At 29.7% G+C, this 26,083-nt stretch overlaps 1 protein-coding gene across 1 annotated transcript in view; it reads right to left on the bottom strand.

Moving 5' to 3' along the window:
* Positions 1–25,398, bottom strand: part of Cib2 (Calcium and integrin binding family member 2) — a 76,647-nt gene extending 51,249 nt beyond the window's left edge. Inside the window, exons 1-2 of the mRNA XM_040710116.2 lie at positions 25,277–25,398; positions 8,381–8,415 (exon numbers count right to left, since the gene is read on the bottom strand). Coding sequence (XP_040566050.1) covers positions 8,381–8,415; positions 25,277–25,327 — 86 coding nt within the window. The 5' untranslated portion in view covers positions 25,328–25,398. The remainder of the gene's footprint in view (positions 1–8,380; positions 8,416–25,276) is intronic.
* Between the last annotated feature and the right edge of the window lie 685 nt (positions 25,399–26,083).

Here is a 26,083-nt window from a genome sequence, read left to right as displayed (position 1 = left end):
AATTGGGCCATTTTACCATGATTTCGTCCTTCAACTCCTCTAATAAGGCTATATAATATTCACCGTTGATGGTATGTAAATATTTCCCTTCACAAGGTATTTTATGATTATTATGAAATCTGAATTCTAAGACACTAAGAAATACCTCTACAGCTGATGATTGTGCTTGCGGCATTTCGAACGAGTTTCCCCAGTTGTTGTCCTCTCAGATGATGATCGTTTTGATTCCAGAGTAAAGTGATGGATCCATTTTTCATCCATCATCACATAACGCAATAATACCAGATATTTTTCATATCCAACTTATTTCATTAGTATTTATTCATTAAATGTAAGTAATCTAATTGACTCATGTTTATTTAATTTCTGAACTTTTCCTACCACTAAAATACTCATTGTTTCTTACAATCGAAATTATACGTAAACTTGATTTAAAAAAAACAAAACAAAAAAAACAAAAAACATTAAATGCCAAATTTACTGTATTTAAAATTGATAATCAGTGACACAATCATGATTCTATATTTATTAATGATTCACATGTTTTATATCATTAAATAATGAACTACATTGCTCTAAGCAGTTATTAGGCGTCGACAAAAGGACAGACAAACTTTGTTTAAAGGACGCGTTGAGCTTTATCTACACACAATCGTTGCTTAACTTTTTATTTCTTAGATCAAATAGACTTGTTTTTCTAAGATATTGAGTGTAAACTTCATTTTATGTATATAGATTTTGATTAATGAATCAATGTTAATACATACACTTTTTACGTTTAAAATGAAAGGATGGGTGCACTATATATGTTTGTTCACACATCATACTATCTCTTTCTAGATAGTTGACAGCAGAAAGTTGAAATTCAATTATTGCAACCTTTAAATACTAAGGAAATAACTTTGTGAAGCGAAGAATATATTATTACCATTAGAGTAGAAGGAGAGGGACTCAACTTTTTTTTTTGTAGGTATTTGGACAATTAGCACTTTGGAGGATCAAGAAAGTAGATGGAAGGTCTCAATATGTGGAGAAGGTTATGCATTTCTCCCTTATAGATTATAAAGGAGAAGGAGAGGAAAAAGAAGGACTACAATTCGATCCAAAGACAGAAAACAGGCCGGAGGAGATCACATCGTAGAAATAGACGTAGTACTTTACATAATGAGATGTGATCTCCTTCGCCCTCATCCTCAGGCCACAGATTGACTCTTAGTTCTTCTCCTTATATGTACTCCAATAGTATAGTTTTTGCGTAGCTTCAATGAGCGAAGTTATTTTTTTATTAATAAAAGGTTTTAATAATTGAACTTCAACTTTCGACTGTCGCTGTCTCCAATTTTGAGATCGAAAGAGAAAGTATGCCGTTCAGGTAAACTTATACAGTGTACCTGAACAGATTATCTAATGTGAAACACTTTTCAAAAAGTGAAAGGATGAAATAAACGGAATGAAAAATAAATGGGCCAATCCTGGGCGTAGCACATAACATGTATTTTTCTCTGGGTAGTTTATTGTAAATAAAATAACTCAACTTCTTCCAATATCCCGGCTGAAGATATTTCTATAAACTTTTGTATTTATCTTAGATAATTTATTTTCGTCTAATGCACAGAATATTATGTAGGTACATATTACACACATTTATGCGAAAGTATAAAAGACTAAAATATTCATAAATGAACATATTATGAATATATGTATGAAAAATGAAGACTATTCATTTTTGCATATATATTTATATTTTCTTCTTCTCCAGGATTACATGAAATAATCCAACTTCGTAGATTATAGAACTGTACGTATTTATATGTATATATTAAATAAGTTTCTTATATATATACAATGGTACATATGTAGTTGAATTCTTTTTTGATATATTGTAATGCAATTTTTGTATTTTGCAATACAGGTTGATGAAAAAATACATTGAAGAAGTGCGTCTAAAAAATACAATATCAGAGTTTGATTAGTCTAATCAATCTATGTACCCAATTCAAATTTTCATACATTGTATACCCCCCCATCGTGTGTTTTAATAATCTTTGTATTTTATAGCATGCATATACACATATTGATATTGAATATCCTCTTCTCACCGTCTTGGATCCCTCAATCCTCGACTATTTATCAAATAAACAAAACATAGTACATACTATATTAAAAGGACATTAATTTGTTCATAAACATACCTTTGGAGGTTTTCAAGATACGGAAAACTACATATATGTACAAATGGAGCAGAAAAACCCTCCGTCAGTCAACAGGTATTTTCTGCATCCCAATTTTGACAAAATTGCTTTAAATCTGTTTAAAGCAGATTTTTTTTTTTGGTAAAAACAGCATTAATATGCTTCTTAAACATCTTTCAGAATAAATGCAACTTTTTGTTGCAGCAAAAGTATACTTTCTTGGAACTATTTGCAAAATCTGCAATTTTGAATAATGGTTTGATAAATTTGTTGACTTTTAACTAATTATTTTGCATTGTTTATTTCCCTTTTGCCACCTCAAGGTATATACATTGCTACAAATGTAATATCAGCTGTTATCCTATATATAACAATCAATCTCATCAAAGTTAAGGAGTATATTTTTAGTATCAGCAGTTCATAAAAATTAATAATATGTCATCGAAAATTATTTGATAATATTTCAACTATAATAATCACAAAATTAAATCTTGTTGATACCCAAATCTAATTTTATTATGAGTAATTAGCGTAATTTTGAGTCAATGTCAACTGAATATCAAGAAATTAAATTCGCTTCATATTTAAGTTAAAGTTGAACAAAAATAAATTAATATAAAGGGTGCAGCAAGTTTGGCTTAACACAGTTTTGAAAATCATATCAAATTCTCCGTACACTGAATAAAACAAACTTCAATATTTGAATGCACGGCAATTTTTCCATTTCCTATTTCTCTTTAAAGTAGTTTTCATTGAGAGGTTTTAAAGGAATGATTATTATATAAAATTAAAATTAGTAAACAATATAACTTATTTACTACTTATCCATGATTTTTTATTAGACAATTAGTAATTAACGATTACGCAAAGGTATTAAAAAGGGTAGTTTTTCCAGAATAAATCAAATTATGAAAATGAGTTGATTTAAAAAAAAAATTAATAATTGAATCAATTAACTGATTTTCATAAATTGCATAAATAAAACTCAAGTGGTAAATAACGATTAGTTTAATTTTGTAAAATATTTGCCATTTTATATCAATATTAATATTCGATAGCAAACGCAGGTTTAAATATTAAAATAAATAATATAACACTGTGTTTATCCGCTTCATCAAACATGAATTTTCTTTTGTCTTTCTGAGGCTTTTTTTTAAGGATGTATTTTTTTTAAATTTACACTCGAGTGGAATTACTCAATATTTTGAAGACTCAGACTCAACATTAAAAAAGGCGTGTAGAATAAACCTGCAATGTTTATCACAAATCATATTTTTAACAATGACGTGGAGTCAAAATATGAATTTTAAATTTATCGCAATTTAAGAGAATATTTTTTTTAATTGATATGTTTGTCGCATCTTTCCTTGGAGTTTCTTTCGTTTTGATTGTGTTTTTTTGGGTTATATCTTTCTTTCCAAAAGAGAAATACACTGACATATATTATTTTTGTACACATAGAACCCAAAAAATATATATCTTTCATCTCATATATGCCTTTCATCTTTTATTCCTTCAATATAAAAAAAACAGTAAGTACATTCGTGGTATAGCTCTATTTTTTCCAAGATATGATTACAATAACACTCTTAATGAATATTTAAATACTCTATGCCTTGAGCTAAACTAATGTATGTTTATTGTACATAGACATATTACTTCACCTACAAAAGTTTTGTAGTTCCCTGTTGTATGATTTTGCAAGAGAAAATTAATTATTTATATAAATGAAGAGCCTTCATTTAAAATACAATTATTATAGGGAAAATTTATTTAATAATGCATTTTGAAATAAATGTACACCAAATATAGGCGATAATTCTTCTTTTGGAGGGAAATGTTAACATCCTTTTCTAATCGCTAAACTTAGTATTTTCTTCACACGAATCCCTTCTTTAATAATTACCTCCACCAAAAAAGTTGAACAGAGGTTATATTAGCATAAAAATGACCATAGGGAAGGTTCGCACTCTACCGAGTGCACATATTATTTTTTATAAAAAACGTCTTGTTTGACAAGAATTTATTAGTATGGAAATAATCTGTCAGTCAACCAAATTTAGCAATATTTTCTCCAACTACCATTTTAGATTACGTTATAAATTCATCTGTATAACTTAATGCCATAAATGTATTTAATTTTTTTACTGATGCTGCTATATTATATTATGTAATAACTATATCAGGTTGGGAAAACAAAATTTTATAAAGTTTAAGTTTCCGATTTAATGTGGGGGTGGTTAACCAACTTGTGGAAGATTTCACGTTAGGTCTTTAATATAAGATGCCAAGAGGCATCAATTATCTCAAATTACGATATCCAACATAAAAACATTTAAGAACCATTCTAAAATTTTAAAGATAAGCCTACACAATATGTTGGCAATATAATTTTAAACTTAATTTGCGTGATATATGGACTTATTTAGTTCAATTATAAACATTGAATTCAAATTTCTAGGATGATTTGAGATATATTTTTGATCATTCATTTTATTTATGGGACTTCCTTTGGTTGTCTGGTCCTGCAAATAAAATATATCCAATTATAATTATGTAATTGCAATTGGGAGCATTTAAAAAAAATAAATACTTGTAGGAAAATTGGGGGAAAAAGTTAACATTCGTCAGAGTTTTTTTATTTTATTATACATTTCCAAAAATCACCAGTTATTTTGGATATTTTATTTCCAGCTAAAACACAATTTAGTTACTTTTAAATATCATAAATGACAATTACTTGAATTACTCAGCCATTGCGGATCCAAACAAGACTGACGCAGCCATAAATATACAAAGCCCAAATACACGATATTTCCAAATTACTTTTGTTTGATTTCATATATTGGGATATGTAAGGTTCATTTTGAAATTCGAGCGATTAACCCTGAAACAATTCTGACTCAATTACAAGCTCTTCAAAATTTATTTTCTTTAATGGTATATATAACGAGTACAAACGAGTATCATTAGTGATAATTATGTATTTTTGGTGTAGAGCGTGCATTATGTAGTTTTTAAAAAGAAAGTTAACTCATTGTATAACTTAATTAATTATTTTTTTTTGTTTCCTAATTCTATAAATATTTTGTAAGTTTTTGATAAACTATCAAAAACTTTTGACAGACTTCATCTTTACTGTCAGTAGTTGGTATTTAGCCAATTACAGACATCGTTCATCTAAGTCTTTATTTATTTATTTCCTTAAAAATATGCAGTTTGACTACTAAAAATCAATGACACTTAATTTGGAAGAATAGTAGAAAAAACGTCAGTTGACAACATTTTTGAGCTGAAATAAAAAAGTTTTTTGATTTAAAAACTTAATTAAGTTAAGTTTTTCAACTTAAAAGTGTTACAGATGTTACTTTCAACATTTTTAAATTAATCCTTATTCGAATATTGCTTTAAAATTGTTATTAGTTTGTTCACGTCCTTTTCTTTCCAACTGTTTCTATTTAAGAGGAAGAGTATTCGCAGATGAAACAAATTTAGTTAACATTCAAAAAATCAACGTGAAAGAGACAAATTAAAGGGAAAAACAACATTTAAAAAGTGAGTCTAATTTTTGCTTTAATGGAAAAACATTGGCTGTGAAAGGGCTCATAATAAGAAGAATCTCCGTTTTTCTCGTTGGATACCGTTTCTTATTTATAGTGGGGCGAAGGCCGAAAATAAGGACAATTCTATAACAATTATAACGTAGTTTCTATAAGTTCTTAAACTATAATCAACCAACAAAATTGTGGATGTAGTGAAAAACTTAATCAAATTAACAAAAAGGATCTAATTATCAAAAAGAGTGTTCTTAATTGTCACATAGTTTTTGATATCTACGTATTTATGGAGTAAAAATCAGTTTAGGAACACTAATCTTATTGTTTATTATTATTTTTAGGTATATATTTTGCCTCTTTACGAGGAGTAAAGGGAATGCCTACGTGACTTGAAACACTAAAATTATAACCCTTTCTGAGTACCTAAATATGTATATGTACGTTTGTATATAAATAAAATAATACTTTGAGCTGTACTGAGTTTCTTAGAATTAAGTAAGAATTCTTCAAGGTGTATCTGTTATATTAGAAAAGGATATTAAAATTATTATTAAGTTTCCATGTTTTTACGATATATAGATATATATTATATAGTTATCAAAATATTAAAAAAGGAAATTATTTTTTTTGTCACTTTATAAGTATAGATAATTACTCAAAAGTTTGACGTATCTATGTAAAGAATCGACGTTAGGCCTTAATATTTTTGTGAATTGATTGGCTGTAAGTATCTCCAATTGCCAAAAATATAAACAAATTTTACTTAGACTGATAGATGGTGTCCTTGTCGCCCATATTTCCCATAAAAAACAAAAACAGCTGCGTGTTTATGAAAACAGCTGTTTTTCATTGGATTTAATTAAAAAAATTGGTAAATATATAAAAATTGAATTTATAAACAAAATTAGTTATAAGACTCCTAATATATTTTTTCATATAAATTTGGTAGTAAATTATGATTCATATTTAAGAATATTAATTAAGGTCTATTGCATTAGTTATTCAGGATACATATTTATGTATAATATACCACAATGATCTAATTCAGGGCTTCTCAAACTGTAGGGAAAAGTAAGTATATTTAAAAAAAATTGAAATTCCATTTTATAAAAATGAGGCCGTGAAGATGCTTAAATGTGATTTGAAGGAAGTTGCAAGAAACAAAATTGGAGAAGAATTGATATAATTAATTAATAGAATAAGGATTTTATTCCTATAAAAATGATTTAATACGCCTTTTCGAAGATAATACATTTCTTTTATTATGATATCATGAAAAAAAACTCTATTTTTCTTTTATTACATCTTTGAATACCCTTTACATTCCAATGAATTAAAATCAATATGAATTAAGTCATTTAAACACCTTTAAACTACTTTGACAAATGCATTAATATTCCCTCTGATTTTCATTTTTTTAGAATGTTTCAAAATGAATACATTTTGATTGTCAACATGTATATTTTCTCTCACTTTAATTAAATTCGAGTTGTAATTTTTTCATTCATGTCAACCGTATTCGCAACTTTTATTTATTTATTATATAACGTCTGTTACAAAGAAATATATTTCAAATATTACCTAACCATTTATATATATATATATGTATATATTGTGTACAAGTTTTAATTTGTATACTCATATGATAGAAGATTCAATTTCTACGTTTTATTACATTTGATTTAACTATAGATCCTTAATTTCAATCATCATATATAAATTGATGCTATAATTTCATTTCATTTAACATATTATAAATTTGTTACATATTGATGAGTAACTATGGACATTCAAGCTTAATAATATGTCATAGAATACTTATGAGTTTATAATATTCAATGAAAAAGTACAAACACTGCATCATTAATATATAAAATTACATAATATTGTTATTCATTATTGCAAATCATAGTTTTTTTTAAAAATTATTCCATCAAATACTTTTTTTGATTTAGTCGGCTCTAAGGCTATTAAGTATAACGTCCTATACGGCTAATTGACTTCATGCTGATTTCAGCACTAACATATATTTTTCAGTAATAATAATGATTTCTCACTCGAATATAAGAAAAGTAGTTAGCTTCTTCGTTCTTTTCAGACATAAAATGAGTTTTTATACCTAAAGAACTCTCTTCACACACATAACTTTCTCAGCAAACGGAATGACAAATAATTTGTTTAGTAATTTGAATAAAGTTAGTTTGATCCAAGATATCTCAAAAATTCAAAATTCAACAAAAATACTTATAGGGAACTTATGGTTTTAAAAAAGGGTTAATTTTCTCAAATTAAAAATTACGGCAAATTATTCTTGTTCATGAAAATATTAAACTTTTTACGGATCGAATTCAATTGGTAAATTATGTACCATTGGAATTCGTGATAATCATGACATGCAAAATGATTTTTAAAATTTAGGACGTTTTTGAAGGACCTATAACAAAGACAGAGGAGATGCAACCTTGCACCGAATAAAATGCAATATCTTTTATGATAAAAAGATAGTAACAAATATTTCTTGCAATTTACAAATCCCTTTCTAAATGTCAAAATATAATTTTAGTTTTCCATACACCGATTCACATATATTCAAAATAAGCAATTTCACTCTTATAATACTATAAAACTTACCGTAGAACTTCTGTCTTTGTGAGAAACGTTGCATCCTGTAACAGGTAAAATCATAAATGCATAAAAAGTTTATTATTTGAGGATAAAGTTATAAAAAAAATAAAGTATTATTTTTAGGTAGTTTTTTTCTTTTTCTAAAAGACTGCATACATGCCTACGTATGTATTTATATTATATCAAGGCATATTAAATTTCAACATATTTATTTTTTTGCTTTCTTACTGAGACAATTAAATAATTATTTCCAAATTACTTGTAGAATAAATACAAACGTCCATACATAATGTGTACTAAATTATAATAATTATTTTAAATGATAAATTGCGTGACCTTAAATTAAAATATTGTTTTTAGATTATCAAAACATTTGATTTAACTCCTATTAAATATATTTAGAAAAAAAACAAAAACGTACAGCCAAATTTGTATACATATAAATTTTTAGGAAATAATATTTACAATATTATTTTGCATAATTTAAGCGTTGTCGCTTTTATTCCATTTTGCAATATTGTCGGATTTTCATTAATATGTATTTATCTCTGTTGAAATTTAAACATGCATTCAATGTTGTAGAGTTCTTAACAGAATTTCAAAAATGTGTGCATACGACATCTGGAAATACAGGGTCGATATTATCAAATAGTAGACATTTTTTTTTCAATTTTTCAAGAGTACAATTAAATCAAGAGGACATTTATTTACCTTATCTGAAAATATTCCTTGGCACAACTTTTATTCAATGTATGAACACACGTACTAGGTTTTTTTTTTTAACTCATGATTTTAATTGTTTTCCAATCCTATTGTGATCTTGAATTGTTAAATAAAATCGTATGCCTTATGGCCAAGAAAAAAAAAATATATATATATGAGCACACAGCTATAATAATTAATACGAGGACTAAATCCCTTGCAAATCTTGACTATGTAATCAGACTCGAGCTCTGTCCACTCCTTCTTGATGAAAGCCTCTAGAGACTCGACACTCCTCTGAGGAGTTTCACTAATCTCTCCTCCAGACGCACCTAGATAGCTTAGTCTATGGCCATAGATTGACATTATGGCGTGCATTGAAAACTACAACTTTGTAAATATTTATATATCTTCATTGTTTATCATGACATTCAAGTCCATAGGTTACACAAAGGCTTAGAATATTTAATACACATTTGTTGTAATAAAACTTTTTAATAAATTTCACAAATGCTTCTTGCTGCAAAAAATACATTCTAGGAGCACCTCAGTTATTTATTTATTGTCTATCGGACTGTTCTAAAGTCAACACACCTACATGTAAGAAGGGGAAAAAAGTTCAAAGGTCCATATTCATTCTTTGATTCACATAACCATTCTTTTTAAAAAAATCAAAATTATCTTCATCATTGTTTTACTTTAGAATTTGTAGAGTCTTCATTATCTATTTGATCATTCTAAAGATATTTTTTTAACAATATTTTGAGGGTTAGGTAACTCTTTCATTGTACATATAGTAGTGTCCTTATCTATTCAAGTGAATTGCAATCGTGGAACAAGCTACCACAAAGTTACTTATATTTTTTTAAAGGATATCTACTAACAAATGTCTAAGAAGTATTATATCTTTTTAAATAAATTAAGTTGAAGATTACTAACAATGGGATGTGTATTAGGTGCTTAGAACTTTACCTTAGATTTATGTAGATTTTTACATACATTTTTAGTAAATAAAGCGTGGAATTTACTGTAGTTGCATGATGCATTGTATATTAAAATACTTTCGAGGTAATATGGTTATTACTTTAACATGGACTTGTACTCAAGTATTTATAGAGTTTGGGTTGACTTACTTATTACATTATAGATATTTCCAGATCATATTCATCATGTGATATGCCATACGCACACATGATAATATGGCCTCAATTCTAGATATAACTAATCTACATGATGATAGAAAAACTCTCACTCAACGATAAAACGGCCCCTCTACAGTAGTTATCATACACATACATACAATCATTAATAATATACGATTATAGAAATTATAATATACTGAAATTAACTAGATAATATATATATATACAATTAATACAAGAAAGATATTAACAACAATATAATATCGATGATCCTGATCACGACGATCCCGAATGACACTGCCAATATATTGCAACTAAGCGCTAAAATAATATTGAACAAAAATCAAGAAAAGCAGAAATTCCCAATTTATTTATTTAAACTAATATTTGAAGCACATATTTCGATCAATTTTGAGCTTTTTATCGGAATTTATGGGAAAAGATCAAATATTAAATAGTGTTTTATTATATGTGTTTCGTGTTTAAATATTAATTTCATGTATGAGACTTAATTTGTCTCCGCTTTGGCTTTTCAAATGAAATCCATTAACTTCTTAGTCCTTTTTTTTTGGCAGTACATTTTGGTAACTGTAATTGAAATTTTTGACGAGTACAAAGGATTAATCAGAACAATTTAATGATAGAAATTGATGCTAGTTTGTTAATAGTACATATGTAATCTAGACTCAAACTGTCGGAAAATATTTTATAAAATTTTGGATTGTCTTTTTGCAAAAAAGTAAAACAAAATTATTTTGAGTGATGGAAATACAATTGTCTGTATTAAAAAAAATTCTAGCTTAATTTTGGGCTGACGTGCCACAATATGTATCTATACTATACTTACAAATACAAATCTTCTGACCCTATGTACCATCACAAAATGCCTGTCAATTCTTATGAGTCTACTAGATTTTTAAGGATATTCATTTTGCTCTTACTAGCTGGAAACGTTTCCAAGTAATTTTGCATCGGGAAATGTTGCCTTAAAGCATTAAGCCTTATGAGATTTGGCATCAAAGCCAATTTGCTTCAAGGATATCTCGCCTTATTATATAGATAAATGAGGTATTATTATTAAATCATGTATTTCTACACATCATACAAAAACATACAATCAGTACATGCACATGTAAAAATAACTTTAACTTGTGGTACCCTCACAATAGTTTGCAGGATTTGATCTCGTGCTACAGTCCGTCCTGGACGTGTTCTAGGGATGGTGCATTGTTCAGCCAGCGTTCAACATCAGAATTTATTAAGAAACTGGAGAGACTGGAGACGGAATGTCCTTGAAAAGGTCTAAAACTGTCCAAAAGTTGCGTACGCTCAATTATAAATTTAGAACACTCATAAACCAGATGAAGTGTCTCTTCATGTCTTAAAAACCACACGCACGACATAGTGGGCTAACTTCATGGTGCATAAGGGGATAGAGTTGGCATAGGAAATAATGCCCAGTGGTAAACTGAACCAAGAAGTTCATTTTTCTTATTGAAAAACCCAATAGATGCATCTAACTTTCTAGTATAATTCTAAGGAACATCACATGGCTTTGCCGGCAGAAATGAGGTATATTCGTCATAATTGTCGATTATTTGGTTGAAATGAAAATATGCAATATTGATTAACATAAAATGGATTAAATGTTTATTTTCTATTCAAATAATGATAGAATTATGTTCTTGTCTCATATTATGCTTGTTCGTGAATCCAAAAGTCTTTTATATTATCAAAAATATATCATGTCTAATGATTGTTACTAACGGAGAAATGATTAGCAATACTTGTATTTGAATTGCTTTTGTATTTTTATATTTTTGTTTTTCTTATTATGCTAATTTTATTACCTACAATGTCTTTGGTTCAAATTAATTACATAATGGGATTTTGTTGGTGTTTGCATTGCAATTTTGGGGCATGATTACATCATTTTTCCAACAGAAAACAACCGTCTAATGTCTTTTATAGAATTACAAATTACATATTTTCATTAAAAAATTCCAAAGGAATGTCAATTTTAACCAAAGATTACCTATAAAACTCATTTATTTATATATTAAGAGACATAACTTTCAGCCCTTTCTAATTCGCTTCTCACTGAGTAATTAAGTGGGTATAAGAAATGAAAAGTTTAAATAAAAATGTATATACATTTCTGGTAATTGATTCTTTTTAGAAATGGTTTTTGTTTTTTTTCTTTAAATGACATACTTATATTTGAAATATAAGTTGGAAAATCTACTCATTTAAAACAATGGCCGTTTAATTGAATGCATTTTTTTGTTCGAGTATATAAAAAAAAAGAACAAGATTTTTCTATTTTCTTAAGAGTTCCTTTACTGCAGGCAATAACACAATAACCTCATTAGACAGTTGTGTCTCTAACGATTTATATTTATAGTCTATATGTCTAGTGTTAAACAAAAGCCAATTCAAAAAGATTTAGTTATAGTTTACTAATTATCATCAGTCATATCAACATCCTTTCGGACGGGCTCTATAAAAGTTGTTGACTTCTTCAAAGAATACAATAAAAAAGATTGAATCAAAATGTATATATTGATTGTATGCTGAAACAATAAATGAGTATAATACGTAAGTACTTATAGTTTAAAAAAATAGGCTTCCAATTATGATTTTGTGTTTAAAACATCCATTATAACATTTTCAACTCTTTATACGTTCATATCAACACATACATATACATATATGATAGCACTAGCAACGGGTTGCCCGGCGTTGCTCAATCCAAGGAGAGAGCGGTAAATAATATTGGCAATGGTGAATGCAATTTTCTTAAATTCTTTGCTTGCGGACGAGTGTTAGAATATTCTATAATGGATTATAATAATATAGGGTATGTATATTATATAAAATGTCTTATTAAGAATTTAAAAAAAAAATGTGTTTCAAACAATATAATAACATATATGTAGAAAAAATAAAGTCAATTTTTTATTTTGGGGGAAAAAATTGACAAACGAAATTCGTGAAGACAATTGTAAAAACGATTTTTCAATAATTTTGCAAAAAATTAGTAAATAAATTTAATTGCCATTGTAAAGTGGAACACTAAACTAACAAGATTTTTTTCCTACTTGCAATACCCAAAAAAGTTATGGAGAATAATTTCGTGGAAAAAATAGCCCTCGATAACTGGTTCATTCTTGCAAATATTGCAAAAATTATGTATTAAAATTGAAAGCAGAAATTGAAAATACTCTATTGTTTGCAGTAATAATTATTGCTGCAAAATTGAAAAATGACTTTGATGAAAAAAAGAAAAATTAAAGAGATGGAATTTTCTGTTGATTATTTATTTTTATGTCACATTGAAATTCAAACAAATTTTCTGACAAATTTCTACAAACTTTATTTTTCACCAAATCCCATATTCGATTATAAATTTATTTTTTTGCACCTGTATAAACTATAACAACTTTATTGAAAATCATATAACTACTCACGATCACGAGATAATGAATGCAGTTAAAATTAATGCAAAAATTTTGAAGACTTCAGGCCCATCTGGCTTTACTTTTGAATTTTATAACAAATATATCTTTCACCTATTTCATTAAAGTTTTATGAAAAAGTCATGAGTGTTGGTTATTTTTGGGAATACGCATAATAATGCCAATAATGGCAGTTGACTTTGCTAAGACTTTCGATATGTTGTCTCACACGAATTCATAGTTAGGACGTTGTATCGTAAGGGATTTGGAGACTACATCATTCGAATGGTTGGAGTAACCTTGTCAAGATCAAACCAATGATACACTACGGATAGCACAGTACATTTTTCTCGAATAAAAAGGGCGTCCGCCAAGGTTGTCTCCATACAGTAGCTTTATGGCTAAATATGGCCAATTAATAAATTTACTTATAATATTAATATCTTGGGATCTCGGATTGGCGTTAACTCTACCACATTGAATTACAAAGAGATTCAGTCAAAAATTAAGAAAACAATGAACCACTTCCCACTCCTTCATTTACATACTTGGGATAAAATATGTGCATGAAATACGTATATTGTACCAAATGTCACCCATATTCTGCGAGTAACTCATTTCAGTGAGAAAATGGCTTTTGAAATAAGCGCCGTTCAGGAGTCTTTTTTTGGAATTTATAAAGAAGAGGAACATATCCTTTCAAAAAATACAAAATCCCTTGAAACTTGGTGGTTTGAATATCATACCTATTGAAGACATGAGGAAATGTCTTAAATCCTACTGGATTAGGAAGTTGTGGGATAACCGCTAATACTGGTCCGACATATTACTTGCCTTTCTTGAGAAACATAATATTGATTATTGTATGCACCCACCCGTAGCCTCTCAAAAACACTATTAAAATTTGTACAATTCTCGCCCAGAATTAAAGGCTTATGCGATGGATCAGTCGATGTATTTAAAAAAGTTGAGCTTTCCTTGTGGTGGGAGATGCCTATAAGATACACATTTAACGTGAACTGTACTACAGATGGTGATTCAGAAATTGCAGCGGATGTCGTCGCCGCAATATTGCAAGGACTCCCAAATTAAGTATTAAAGCAATTAAAAATAAATTGTTGACACCACCCGATAAGTGGTTCAAATATAGAGTTTTGTCAGGCACTCTTGAAGTTGCTGGCAAATACTTTAAAGACAGTCGATCTAATTGTTTCTTGTGTGATATAACAACCGAAACGACTGACCATATTCTATGGGATTTTAAAAACTTAGCTCACACTTATAAGAGAATTCGAAAACTCTTGGCAGAAAATTTTAAATACCAACTACATCAACAAAACTTTTTATCTACTTTGAACAACGAAAAAATCGATGCAATTACAACCAAGGCACAATATATTATCTATACATACCGAATTGTCAAAGAAAATAATATTTCTTAAATCATGCCTATTGTAAAATTGTATTATAATGTTTTAACAAAATTAGCTTGATTTTTAGTTTTTCACTATTGTTGTTTTAAACACTTTATAATAATCTTGTTTTTTGTTACATGGTTTTTTTTAACTCATGATTTTAATTGTTTTCCAAACCTGTTGTGTTCTTGAATTGTTAAATAAAAACGCATGCCTTATGGCCAAGAAAAAAACAATAAAAGTACGAAAAATAATTAACTAATTAAAACACATCAATGATAACATAATGTAATACTTGAGTAATACTCTTCAATGATACTTTTTTATGAAGTTAATCGCTCTTCAAAAATATTTTATGGTGCCAGACAATCCTCTTCAACGTAGAATAGTATTGCAGGGAATCTGATAAATTATACTTAATCAAATAAAGGGCATAGGCCCAAGAGCTACCTACCAAGATATGGAAAGTGGAATAGCGTGCAGATATAATTATTGCCCTGGAATCTTGCAACCAAATTGTTACACTTTTAGATAGTTTTGAAGCCATAACAGCGTTGGCACTTTACATAGCAAAATGTATCGCTCGACTTTCTTTGGATGGTTTATCTATGTAACGTCCAATAAAATTGTGGCTTTAATTTTTAAACTTTTGTCGTTGACAATGGGAACAATCCACTGTAATTTTTTTTTATGAAGTAGAATAGTTCAACCGTGAAAATATTTTCGGACATAAAAAAATTCACAATTGACCAATGACTTTCAAAATCAAGAATATAAGTCCCAGTGGTGCTCCACTTAAAAAATCCAGCCAGATTAATGGCCCTCGGAGTAATAGGATCTGATGGAAAAGTTAATCCCCTATACTTCTTTAAGCCGAAAGATAACATGTTGGCTAAAGTATATATATGGGTTCTGGTCCATGTTTTTTAGTAAAAATTAGGCTAATTAACCCAATTGGAGCTATGTAAGGTAACACCTTGTAAGTGTAACACTGCCTTTACAATACAGGAGTTCTGAAGAACCAATTCAAAAATTTCTGGGATAAGTCGAACTGGCCTCCCTCAACCCCAGACCTTAAAATCCTTGACTACTATTGGTGGAGTTTAGTTGAACGTAGGTGCAACACAATTAAACCCCTAACTTGGAGAACCTTCACAGAATTGATGGTGAGCTCCAGGTGGTGGCGGAAGCTGCTGCAAACACTCTGGATGAACTCGGATCTCGTGTAGGTCCAGGTTGACAGAAGTCTTCAGGGTGAGTTAGCTGTTGTGGCCTCTCGTGTACCTAGATGGAATAATCTAGTGGTTTGAGGTCTTGGCTCTGCAGTAGCCAGAAATCCTCTTCCCAGAACTGCATGTTGGCCTGGTACCACTTTTGGGCTTTCTTTGTGATGTTGTGAGGTGTTCCATCTTGTTTGAACACCCAGGGAGAATTGCCAACGATGGATTTCATCCATGGGAGAACTTCATCAGCCTTCAGCCTGTATCGTAAAGGGAACCATACGGGATTCATGGGGTTCCCATCGGATGTTACGAGGTATTACATCATCACTCAAGCAGGGTGTTTGTTGGGGAGAAATATCAGTGCTCCTCTACTATATCTCCAAATATTGCTACTCGATATTCTGCCTGTTTAAGACATGGTCAACAATAAAGGTCTTCTCATCAGAAAATATGACAATGAGTCCCCAGATTCCCTGTTTTCTCTTGCCTTTTTCAGAACCATTAAAAACGCTGATGGGGACTTGTTCATCTTCCAGGCCATATCTGAAAATGAGAATGTTTTTTTTTTTTTTAAAGGCTAACATCAGGCAGTTGACAGACACGGAGGATTTCCTGCCTACTCCTGAAGAGTGCCTGAGGTCCTTCTCAACGTACACCACATGAAAACATTGTAAATTATCTTCCTTGAGACCCCAGTTTACTCCCAAATGGCCTTCTAGGACAATCCCGCGTGGAGGAGGCTGTGATCTCAATCCTCTTCTCGTACTGTGTGCTAACGGTGGTGGCTAGGACAATGTTTTCCTTAGCAATCAATAGCTAATTATGTGTTCTAAAACATTGTTCTTTGGAATATTGTAAAAAATGAATGTTAACCTATCAAAATTTGCATTATAGAGATGAGTAAATAATAATGGTTGGCCCGGTATATACAAACTTTAAACCTTTTTTTTTACTACTCACTCTGTATATATAAAGTATTATATACTTTTTACTTAGTAAAATACTTTAACCAGAAATTTACTTGATATGTTTTTTTTTTTCATAATTAAATTTATTCGAGTGGTTTGGTCCATTACTATTATTGGTTATTATAGAACCTTAAATCAAATATTTTCAATATGGGTTAGTTCTATGGCTTCAGGGTTACTAAATCAATGACATTTTTTTTCTTATATCAAAGGTAGAAATTATTATTTTAATTTGTGTCTGTAACATCGGAATGTTACTTTAATAAATACGGGGTAAAAACTAAAAAATTAGAAAAAATTGAAAGCAGTTTTCACTTATACATATTTTTACTTTGTGTCATTTTTATGGCAAACTTTTGAAGCAAAAGTTGGTAATTCAACAATTTCCTAGACTTTTTATTCAATATGTCTCCCTCCATTCTGAATGATGGCTTCTCTACTGGGACAAACAGAAGTAAAACTGACCGTCTGACGAGTCTGAGAATAAGTTGTTCCACTCGTCTGTGATCACAGTCTTCAGGGAATCCACTTTGGGATGAAAATCTTTGTTCATATTGACCTCCAAGACGCACCAAATATCGAAGTCCAGGGGGGTTCGCGTCGGTTGAGGACGAAGGCAAGAAGTCTTCTTGGTGGAAGGTAGCCAAGTCTTCTCTGCAGAAATACTGCACCTTTTGAACTTCTGTGCCGGGGTACCATGTTGGGTAAACACATAAAATATAACAAGACATGGTACCTGGGAACCAAACCGGACACTCAGGACCATGACCTGAGTAGATGTTTGGTCCTGAAGGTTCCTTCGACCCGAGCTCTGGATTTAGCCAAGAATCGATCATTTTTCCTGTTCAGAATAGCGTCCACTGTGAATATATTCTTGCCGGAGATCGCAGACCCTCTGCCGTTTTGATCTGACAAAAACAAAACAAACATCAAATTCTAGCTTTTTGTCATTCCTTTTGATTGGCACCAAGTAAAAAGTTGTCAGACTTAATAAAACCCAGGCTAGAGGGCCTCGAAAAAGATTCTAATTTTTAAGTCCTCACCCTGTATATGTATATAGGAGGAAATTCATCAAAAATATTTGAAAGGATTTTTTATTGGTTTAAACAGTTAATTTTTTAAATAATGCTAAATTTTGTAGAATTAACAGCCTTTCTAAACTTTTCAAGTAATATCCCCTATAATAGATATTTACTTTATTATTTTTTCAATAATAAATAATATATAATAATAATAACAGAGTACACTAAAAGACGCTTAATCTTTTTATCGATGAAAAAATCATAAAAAAAAAAAAAAAATCCACACAATGCAAATGTTGAAGATATTTGTATTAACATTAGATATAAAAAATAGAGAATCGAATTATAATTGATTTCGAAATTAGAAAATAACGGTTTCTTTTTGATCCGACATTAAATGTAGATATATATTAATATCTGTATTAAAACAATATTGAATATCCTTTACGAGAAATGTCGAGTAATCATAAATCTTTTAAAAAGTTATTAATAGTAATCCATAGAACATCTAAAAATGTATACAAATATTTAATGAAATGAACGTAAAGTTAAAAGTTTGTCAATTATTGATATATTGGCATTACATTTTACATGATAAAAATCATTGGTGATTTTTTTGTTTGAAATAAAAATCTCCCACTTTTAAAGCAATTATAATGTAAAGAGTTCTTTCAAGTTTTTTCATTAAAAAGTACAAAAAAACTATATTGTACAATGTACATATGTGCAAAGTCCTTTTGTTTCATAAATTATAGTGGGCAATTTTTTAAGTATTTTTCTGTATGTTTTAATTAATAAATATCTATATATATATTTTGTGTCTATGTGAGAGTGGACTTATAATAATTAATTATTGACATATTTTGGCATATTTTCGTTAAGAGTTAAGAGCAAATGGAGTAATCTTATTTATACAAGTAAAAATTCTACAATATAAAAGATGAACTAACATGTCAAAATTTATAAAAATCATTCAATCATTAACAAAGTGAGCTTTGGATAATATTTTTTTTCGAATTTGACAACAAATAAAATAATAAAATATACATTAATATCACTCATTTTTGTTTGAAGTTTTCCTTATTTTTTTTATAGCATGTATATAATGAGTGGCCCATTTCGAACTTCTTTTGGATATGTTGAGCTTTCATGGGCTAAAAATATCCATTTGGGTAAAAAAAGGATGTCTGACAAATTTCGACAAATTTTGAAAATATTTTAGATGAATTTTTGAAAATTGACGTTTTTTTCAAAAAAAAAAAATTCTTCTTCTTTTAGTATCCTTCAACAAGAAGCAGATATGATGATAAATTTATTCATTCTGGGGGGATTACATACATACCCTATAGGTATAAATAAAGATTTTAGTTTATAACCAGGGCTCTAGAAAAAAAGAAAGATATCCGCATTAAAGAAATTCTGATACTTGAGGAATATAGTGATTAATAAAATTACCCGACTAAAAAATATATATACTCGTCTAAAATTATTAAAAAAAGAGTGATTCAAATGAACAGCTTTTTAATTAAATAGGAATTTAAATTGTAAAATTAGTTGAGTAACTAAAAACTATTGGAAAAATATATGAAAAAACAAAAACAACAACAATAACCTAAATATGTGAAATTTTTTAAAAGTGTGAAGCAATCGATACGGAAACTTTAAACTCTTATCTGAACAAGACCTATAATATTTTTTTAGATCTCCAACACACCTCCATTAAGTTAAAAATATATTAGGACTCTTGATAAAAAGGGATAAATATCTTGCTGCAGCCACAATTAATATTGTGCTAAGATTTTATACTCTGATGGGCTCTCAATAGTTAATTTTTCTGCAATCAAGTTTTTGAAGCTCGTTATAACCTGTTCAAACTTCTCGATTTTTAACTTTACAGCTTTTTGAAGGGAGTCCTAATAACAATGAACGGATGAAAAATTTCTGACTTTTTTTTATAAATGCTTACCTCTCATAGGCTTGGGTAAAATACATTCGGAAAAAAACAATGGTGACAAATTTTGAACAATTTGATAAAGTTTTATAGGTCGCCCAACGCCGTTAAAGTTTTGAAAATAGATGTATTTTTCGGAAATGTTGTATTCATCTTTTGATATCCGCCAACCACAAGCAGATATGATTAAAAGTACTTTATATCCTTTTTTATGTAAATAAATTATCTTTAAAAAATATTTGTTATACTTTTTCCTTGAATTACTTTTTTTGATTTTAAATGGAATAGGAGTGACTCATATGTTTTTAACTATTGCTCACAGTGTACATGATCGATCTTTTTTTTAATATGACAGCCAAATCTTTAAGGTAAAACTACACAATATTAAGAGGATGAAATTGATCTTTTATATAAGGTTGGTATAGGATTATTAAAAGAATAACTATGACGTCGATTGTAAGAGTACTTTTGTATACTATTTTGTTATTCATGCAACTATTTTTTTTTTAATTTGTTATAAAGGGTTTTTCATTAACAGCGCTCACATTTTTTTTTAAATAACACAATAACGGTTTGAGATATCGACAATTTCTTTATTTGCCGTAAAAATAGATTCAAGTTAATTTATGAATGAAATTCGATGTCGTTTGAATGACCACCACGTGCACGTTTTACGAAGTCCAATCGTTGAACCCAATTTTCGACAACTTTTCAGCATAAATTGGCTGAAACTGTAGCAATTTCGCGTTGAATATTTGTTTTGAGTTCTTCTAACGTCGACGGATTATTGGTGTAGATCAGGGCTTTCACGAAACCTCAAAGAAGGCTAGAGGCGTTAAATCGTACGAACGAGGCGGCCAATTGACTGGTCCATTTCTGGAGATAAGACCCTCGCCAAACTTACTCTTCAATAAATCGAGTGTAACATTTGCTGTGTGTGAAGTCTTGTTGAAACCACATATCCTCCAAGTCCATATCTTCCAATTCAGACCAAAAAAATCGGTTATCATGGCGCGGTAACGATTTCCATTCACAGTAACGTAGGGATTGTAATCGTCTACGAAAAAGTACGGGCCAATGACACCGCCAGCATGCAATCCACAACAAACAGTAATTTTTTGGGGATGTAATGGCGCCTCATGAATCACGTGTGGGGTTTTCCGGCCCAATAGCGCATATTTTGCTTGTTAACAAAGCCATTGAGCCAAAAATGTGCCTCATCGCTGAAGAGGATCATTTTCGAATTTTCCTTCAGCCCATTTTACGAATTGCCGACGTTTGAAGTGGTCAAGCGGCTTCAGTTCTTGCGTCAACTTGATCTTATACTTATTTTTATCGCAAAATTCGCCACAACGATGTCACAGAGATGCCTAACGATTGAGAACGGCGCGTAAGAGACAAATTTGGGTCATCTTGAATTGATGCGCTTGCAGCAGCAATATTTTTTACACTTCGTGCATTTCTTTGTCTCACTGCCACAGGAACATTATGTAGCGTGTATGTGGACTCAAATTTTTTCACCAAACGTTAAATTGTTGATTTTGCAGGTCGATTACGTTGACCATAAATTGGCGTTAACGCTCTTAAAGTTTGGATCAAAGACTCACCACTTTTGTAATATATTTTAATAACTTGCAAGCGTTGCTCGAGTGTGTACTGCTCCATGATAAAACTACAATTATTTTTGAGCACAGCTGTCAAAAAAACAATAACAAATATGACGTCATTTTTGAAACCTATCAACATAAAATGTGAGCGTTCCTATTGAAAAGCCCTACACCATCACATATTTATAACAGTTGAATTTAAACGAAGAATACTGATGTAATGACAGAATTGACTAGGAGTCTAACCAAAGATTTGTGTTTGCTTGGATACCAACTTCGAATAATATATATGGATAAAAAATACATTCGTGACAGTGCTTCAATAATGATATTCGATAATATGCCATTATACAGCTAGAAAATAATAAAAATCGAACGTCTAAGACTCATCAATTAGATATAAATGTGTTATAGAAAAAATAAAAGATTTGTTCGATATTGAACATAAAATGCAAGTATTCTCATCAAAAATCCGGAAGATTTATACTTCCTTTTGTTGTATAGACAGAATGAATGTCGAGGGTATATAGGCGTAGCAGATAAATCCCATTCCAAAAAAGTAACGAAAACAGTGGAGAGGCGAGATACGGAGTCCAAAAGGCTATAAAAACCAATAACATACACTCAAGTAAATAATTGATTGTTTACCATCATATTGATGAAAAAAGTACATATAAAGATAGTCATAATGATTATAGAGTGCATTACACATAAAAAACAAAAGAATAAAAAGTATTTTAAGCCCCAGCAAATATATCTGATCGAAATGCAACCTTTTTACTTGCATTAACCGTTAAAAGAATTGACAACAACATTAAATACTTCCACCTCAGCGGATCATATATAATAACTTGAAAGACAAACTTAGCCCTAAATCTCAGTTAGCTCTACATTGAGAAGGAAAATTGTCGAAGTGCCTGAAAAAAAAAAAAAAAAGTCCATCGCGTACCTGTAATTATATATGGATTCGGTAATAGTCAACTTCTGGGTGTTACTAGGTTAGTCTCTGGAACTGGTAAAACCAAGGCAAAAGCTTTCTACTAGCTGCTAGAAGATTGGGATGTCAAGCATTTGGTGAGAGCACTATGTCTTTATACAACAGCTAGCAACACTGGTCAGATCAGTAATCTATGTGCATTGCATGTGTAAAATTTGAAAAAAATCTTCTATATACCCTATGGACATAATGTATTTGAATTTTTAGCAAGTGTTTTCTCCATTTTTATGAGTCCCTCATCTAGACCTGATATTCAAGTTTATAGAAGGTTTCAGAAGGAATGGTGAAAGATCGACGAAACAAACGTTAAATCGTTCATGACCAATGATTTAAAAGTCATTTCTGATATGAAGGATAACATAATTGACTTTGTCATGATAAAACTTTAATATGTTCAAGTAAGAAATGATTATAAAGAGCTGTTAGAACTTGTTATCATTTTTCTTGGAGGTAATCATCCACAAGGTAAACCTCTAATTGAACAAAAAGCCATACGCAAAGCTTATTGGATGAGTTAGAGATTGTACACTTTCATAATTTATATGTTTCCAGATCAATTCAAACTCACTGATAATAAAATAAGAGGAATTTCTTATATTTCTATTTTTATTCTGAAAATATGTATAAGAGCTTGGTTCACAGCTCTTGATGTTATATCTTCTCCTCGACAAGATCTTCAATTTCTTATAAGCTTGTTTAAAAAAAAAAAAACATCCACCAATTTCAGAAGCTGCAACAAGGCACCTTTGGTATTTAAACGGACAAAATATTGCATTGACATTTTTTAAATCCAAAAGTTTAATTTTAAGAGATACAAACTATGACCGAAGCAATTATAAATCCAGTGAACTTTTTTCCTGTTTTTTTTTTAAATTAAACCTCAATATTCAATTTTTAAGAAGAAATGCAACAAAACAATGCCTCTTGGAAATAAAATTTAGAATTTAGCATTACAATATAGTACTTTCAATTGCCAGAACATAAATTTCGAGGGTTATTTTTTCGACAACTTTATTCTCAGATGCTTTTTTTTTTGCAAGTACGAAAAAAATTCTTGGTATTGCTATTTACTATTTTTATTCCCAAATTAGTGCGTAACAGTTTTTGTAATTTTCTTTGCGAATTTAGATTGGGCAACTTTTTGACAAAAATAAAAGATAGACTTCTTATCTAAATATTTTTTTATCCATATATATTATTCGAAGTTAGTAATACAAATTTTTTTTAAAATTCATAATAATTAACTTTCTATAATATACAGGTGCTATATTATAATCTATAATACTCTTAGACACCTAGGTGTCTAAAAATTAACAAGAAATAATATTAACCATTGTCAATGTGATATCCAACTCCTTCCTTGGCCCAAGAAACGCGTCACTAGTATTATTTAATATAAAATAATAACATACGTAAAATTCTTCATTTTTTAAACAACAAGCTACAAATTGTCACACCACCTTGAAAAAAATAAATTTTTTTGTTTGCTTACGTATTACAGGGTTAACTTTTGTTATCAAAAGTAAAATTATACCGTACTAATCTGAATACCAGACTGATCAAACCGGTACTAAAACTTTAGACTTCCACTAAAATAAAAAATGACTATTTATTTGATTGTCTAGGCCAATTTTTTCTTCCACTCATTCACTAATTAATGTTCATAACATTAATTGGTTGAGCTTGAATGAGCTTTGTTAGTAATTTTCTATTATTAAAAGAAGAACGGTTCAATATTTGAAGAAAATTATACAATTACCGACCGCTTTTGGCTCTTTTTCAGAGGGAAGGCTGCTAGATACAATAAAGTGATCTATCATTAGTGATTAAAATCTTGTTTATTTTGGGTATGCTAAAAAAAAAAAAAAATTGAAAATCCTATATAATGAACCCTAATCATTTAAAGATTTGATTGGAGGAGAACAACTTTCCTGTCATCACGTTTCATTATATCAGGTACTATTAGTTGTGAAGAGGAAGGAGATGTAGAAGGAAATAATTGAACACCGATGTCGATCCTCAATTCTACTACGAGTCCAACAAAGATGTATAATTATACTCGTAACTCTGAAACAAATCCTCAAAGCTACTCCCACTCGAGTGTTCAGTAAAATTTTGTATGTTATCGAAAAGTAAGTTCAGTTCTCAGGTGATAAATAATAATGACAATAGCTGAGGGATAGAAAATTCATTTTTCAGAATACCAATTCCAAAAACGGACGAGCAAAAAAATATAATAGATTCCCCCTTTCTCAGCCCAATTTTTAGAGCAGATATAAAGGTTACCGCAATATTACTGAACTGAAAATGAAAATTTCATTGACTCCTCCTTCTCCATGAGTAAAATTTTTTTATACAAAATATATATATAAAGAAGTTTAGAACATTTAGTAATATATTAATTTTGTTTAACTTACAACGTAGTTGTCTAATTGCTCTTCTGAGAAAACTGAATTCTTGTTACCCATACTTTTGTTTAAACAAATGGATCTATATTCAAATATTATTGTCTGACTCAAACAATATCACGTATTCAACTGATTGTGTTCTTTGTCTTTTTTTATTTTGGGTGTGTTAAATATCGACCATTTTAAAAATGGAGTCTACTTGTACTTACCCTGTAGATACTTTACTAATAGCAATTTATGTACAAAAAAAGACTGGGAAAAGTTGTGCTCCACCCCATATTATTATTTTGTTCTTGTACTAGTAAAACAAGGGAAGCTTTCGCTAAAAAATAAGCCTTTTTAATTAACTTTGGACTCTCACTTTAAATGGCATTCCTTATGTCAGTAGATACGTGTTTTTCAAACTTTTTGACTTGTGTCCATCACAGTGCCTTTAAACATAGATACCAAGAACAATTACCAACAATTTGCACCTGATATTATGCAATGTACAAATATTAGAATCTCAATGCTTGTATATAATAGGTTGGTGAAAAGTAATTCCGTATTTTTCGCTTTATTTCGATGCTTTCTTAGAAATCTTCCAATTTAACCCAATTATAACCCGCTGTGTTCAATAACTTGATGCCACGAGAATCCAACTTCATAATGCCCTATTGCAGAAGAGTTTGCCCCTATTGGCAAAAACTGGGTAATCAATTCTTACAGGCTTCTATTTAGGCCAAGTTTATACCTCCAAGTGCGTTGGCCATAGAAAGGAACAGGTAGTAGTCACTTGGTGTCAGGTCCGGACTCTAGGTTGGATGCACAAGACTT

This window comes from Lepeophtheirus salmonis, chromosome 4 (assembly GCF_016086655.4).
Source record: "Lepeophtheirus salmonis chromosome 4, UVic_Lsal_1.4, whole genome shotgun sequence".
In the NCBI taxonomy this organism is placed as follows: domain Eukaryota; kingdom Metazoa; phylum Arthropoda; class Copepoda; order Siphonostomatoida; family Caligidae; genus Lepeophtheirus; species Lepeophtheirus salmonis.
This window is presented reverse-complemented; position numbering and strand designations above follow the sequence as displayed.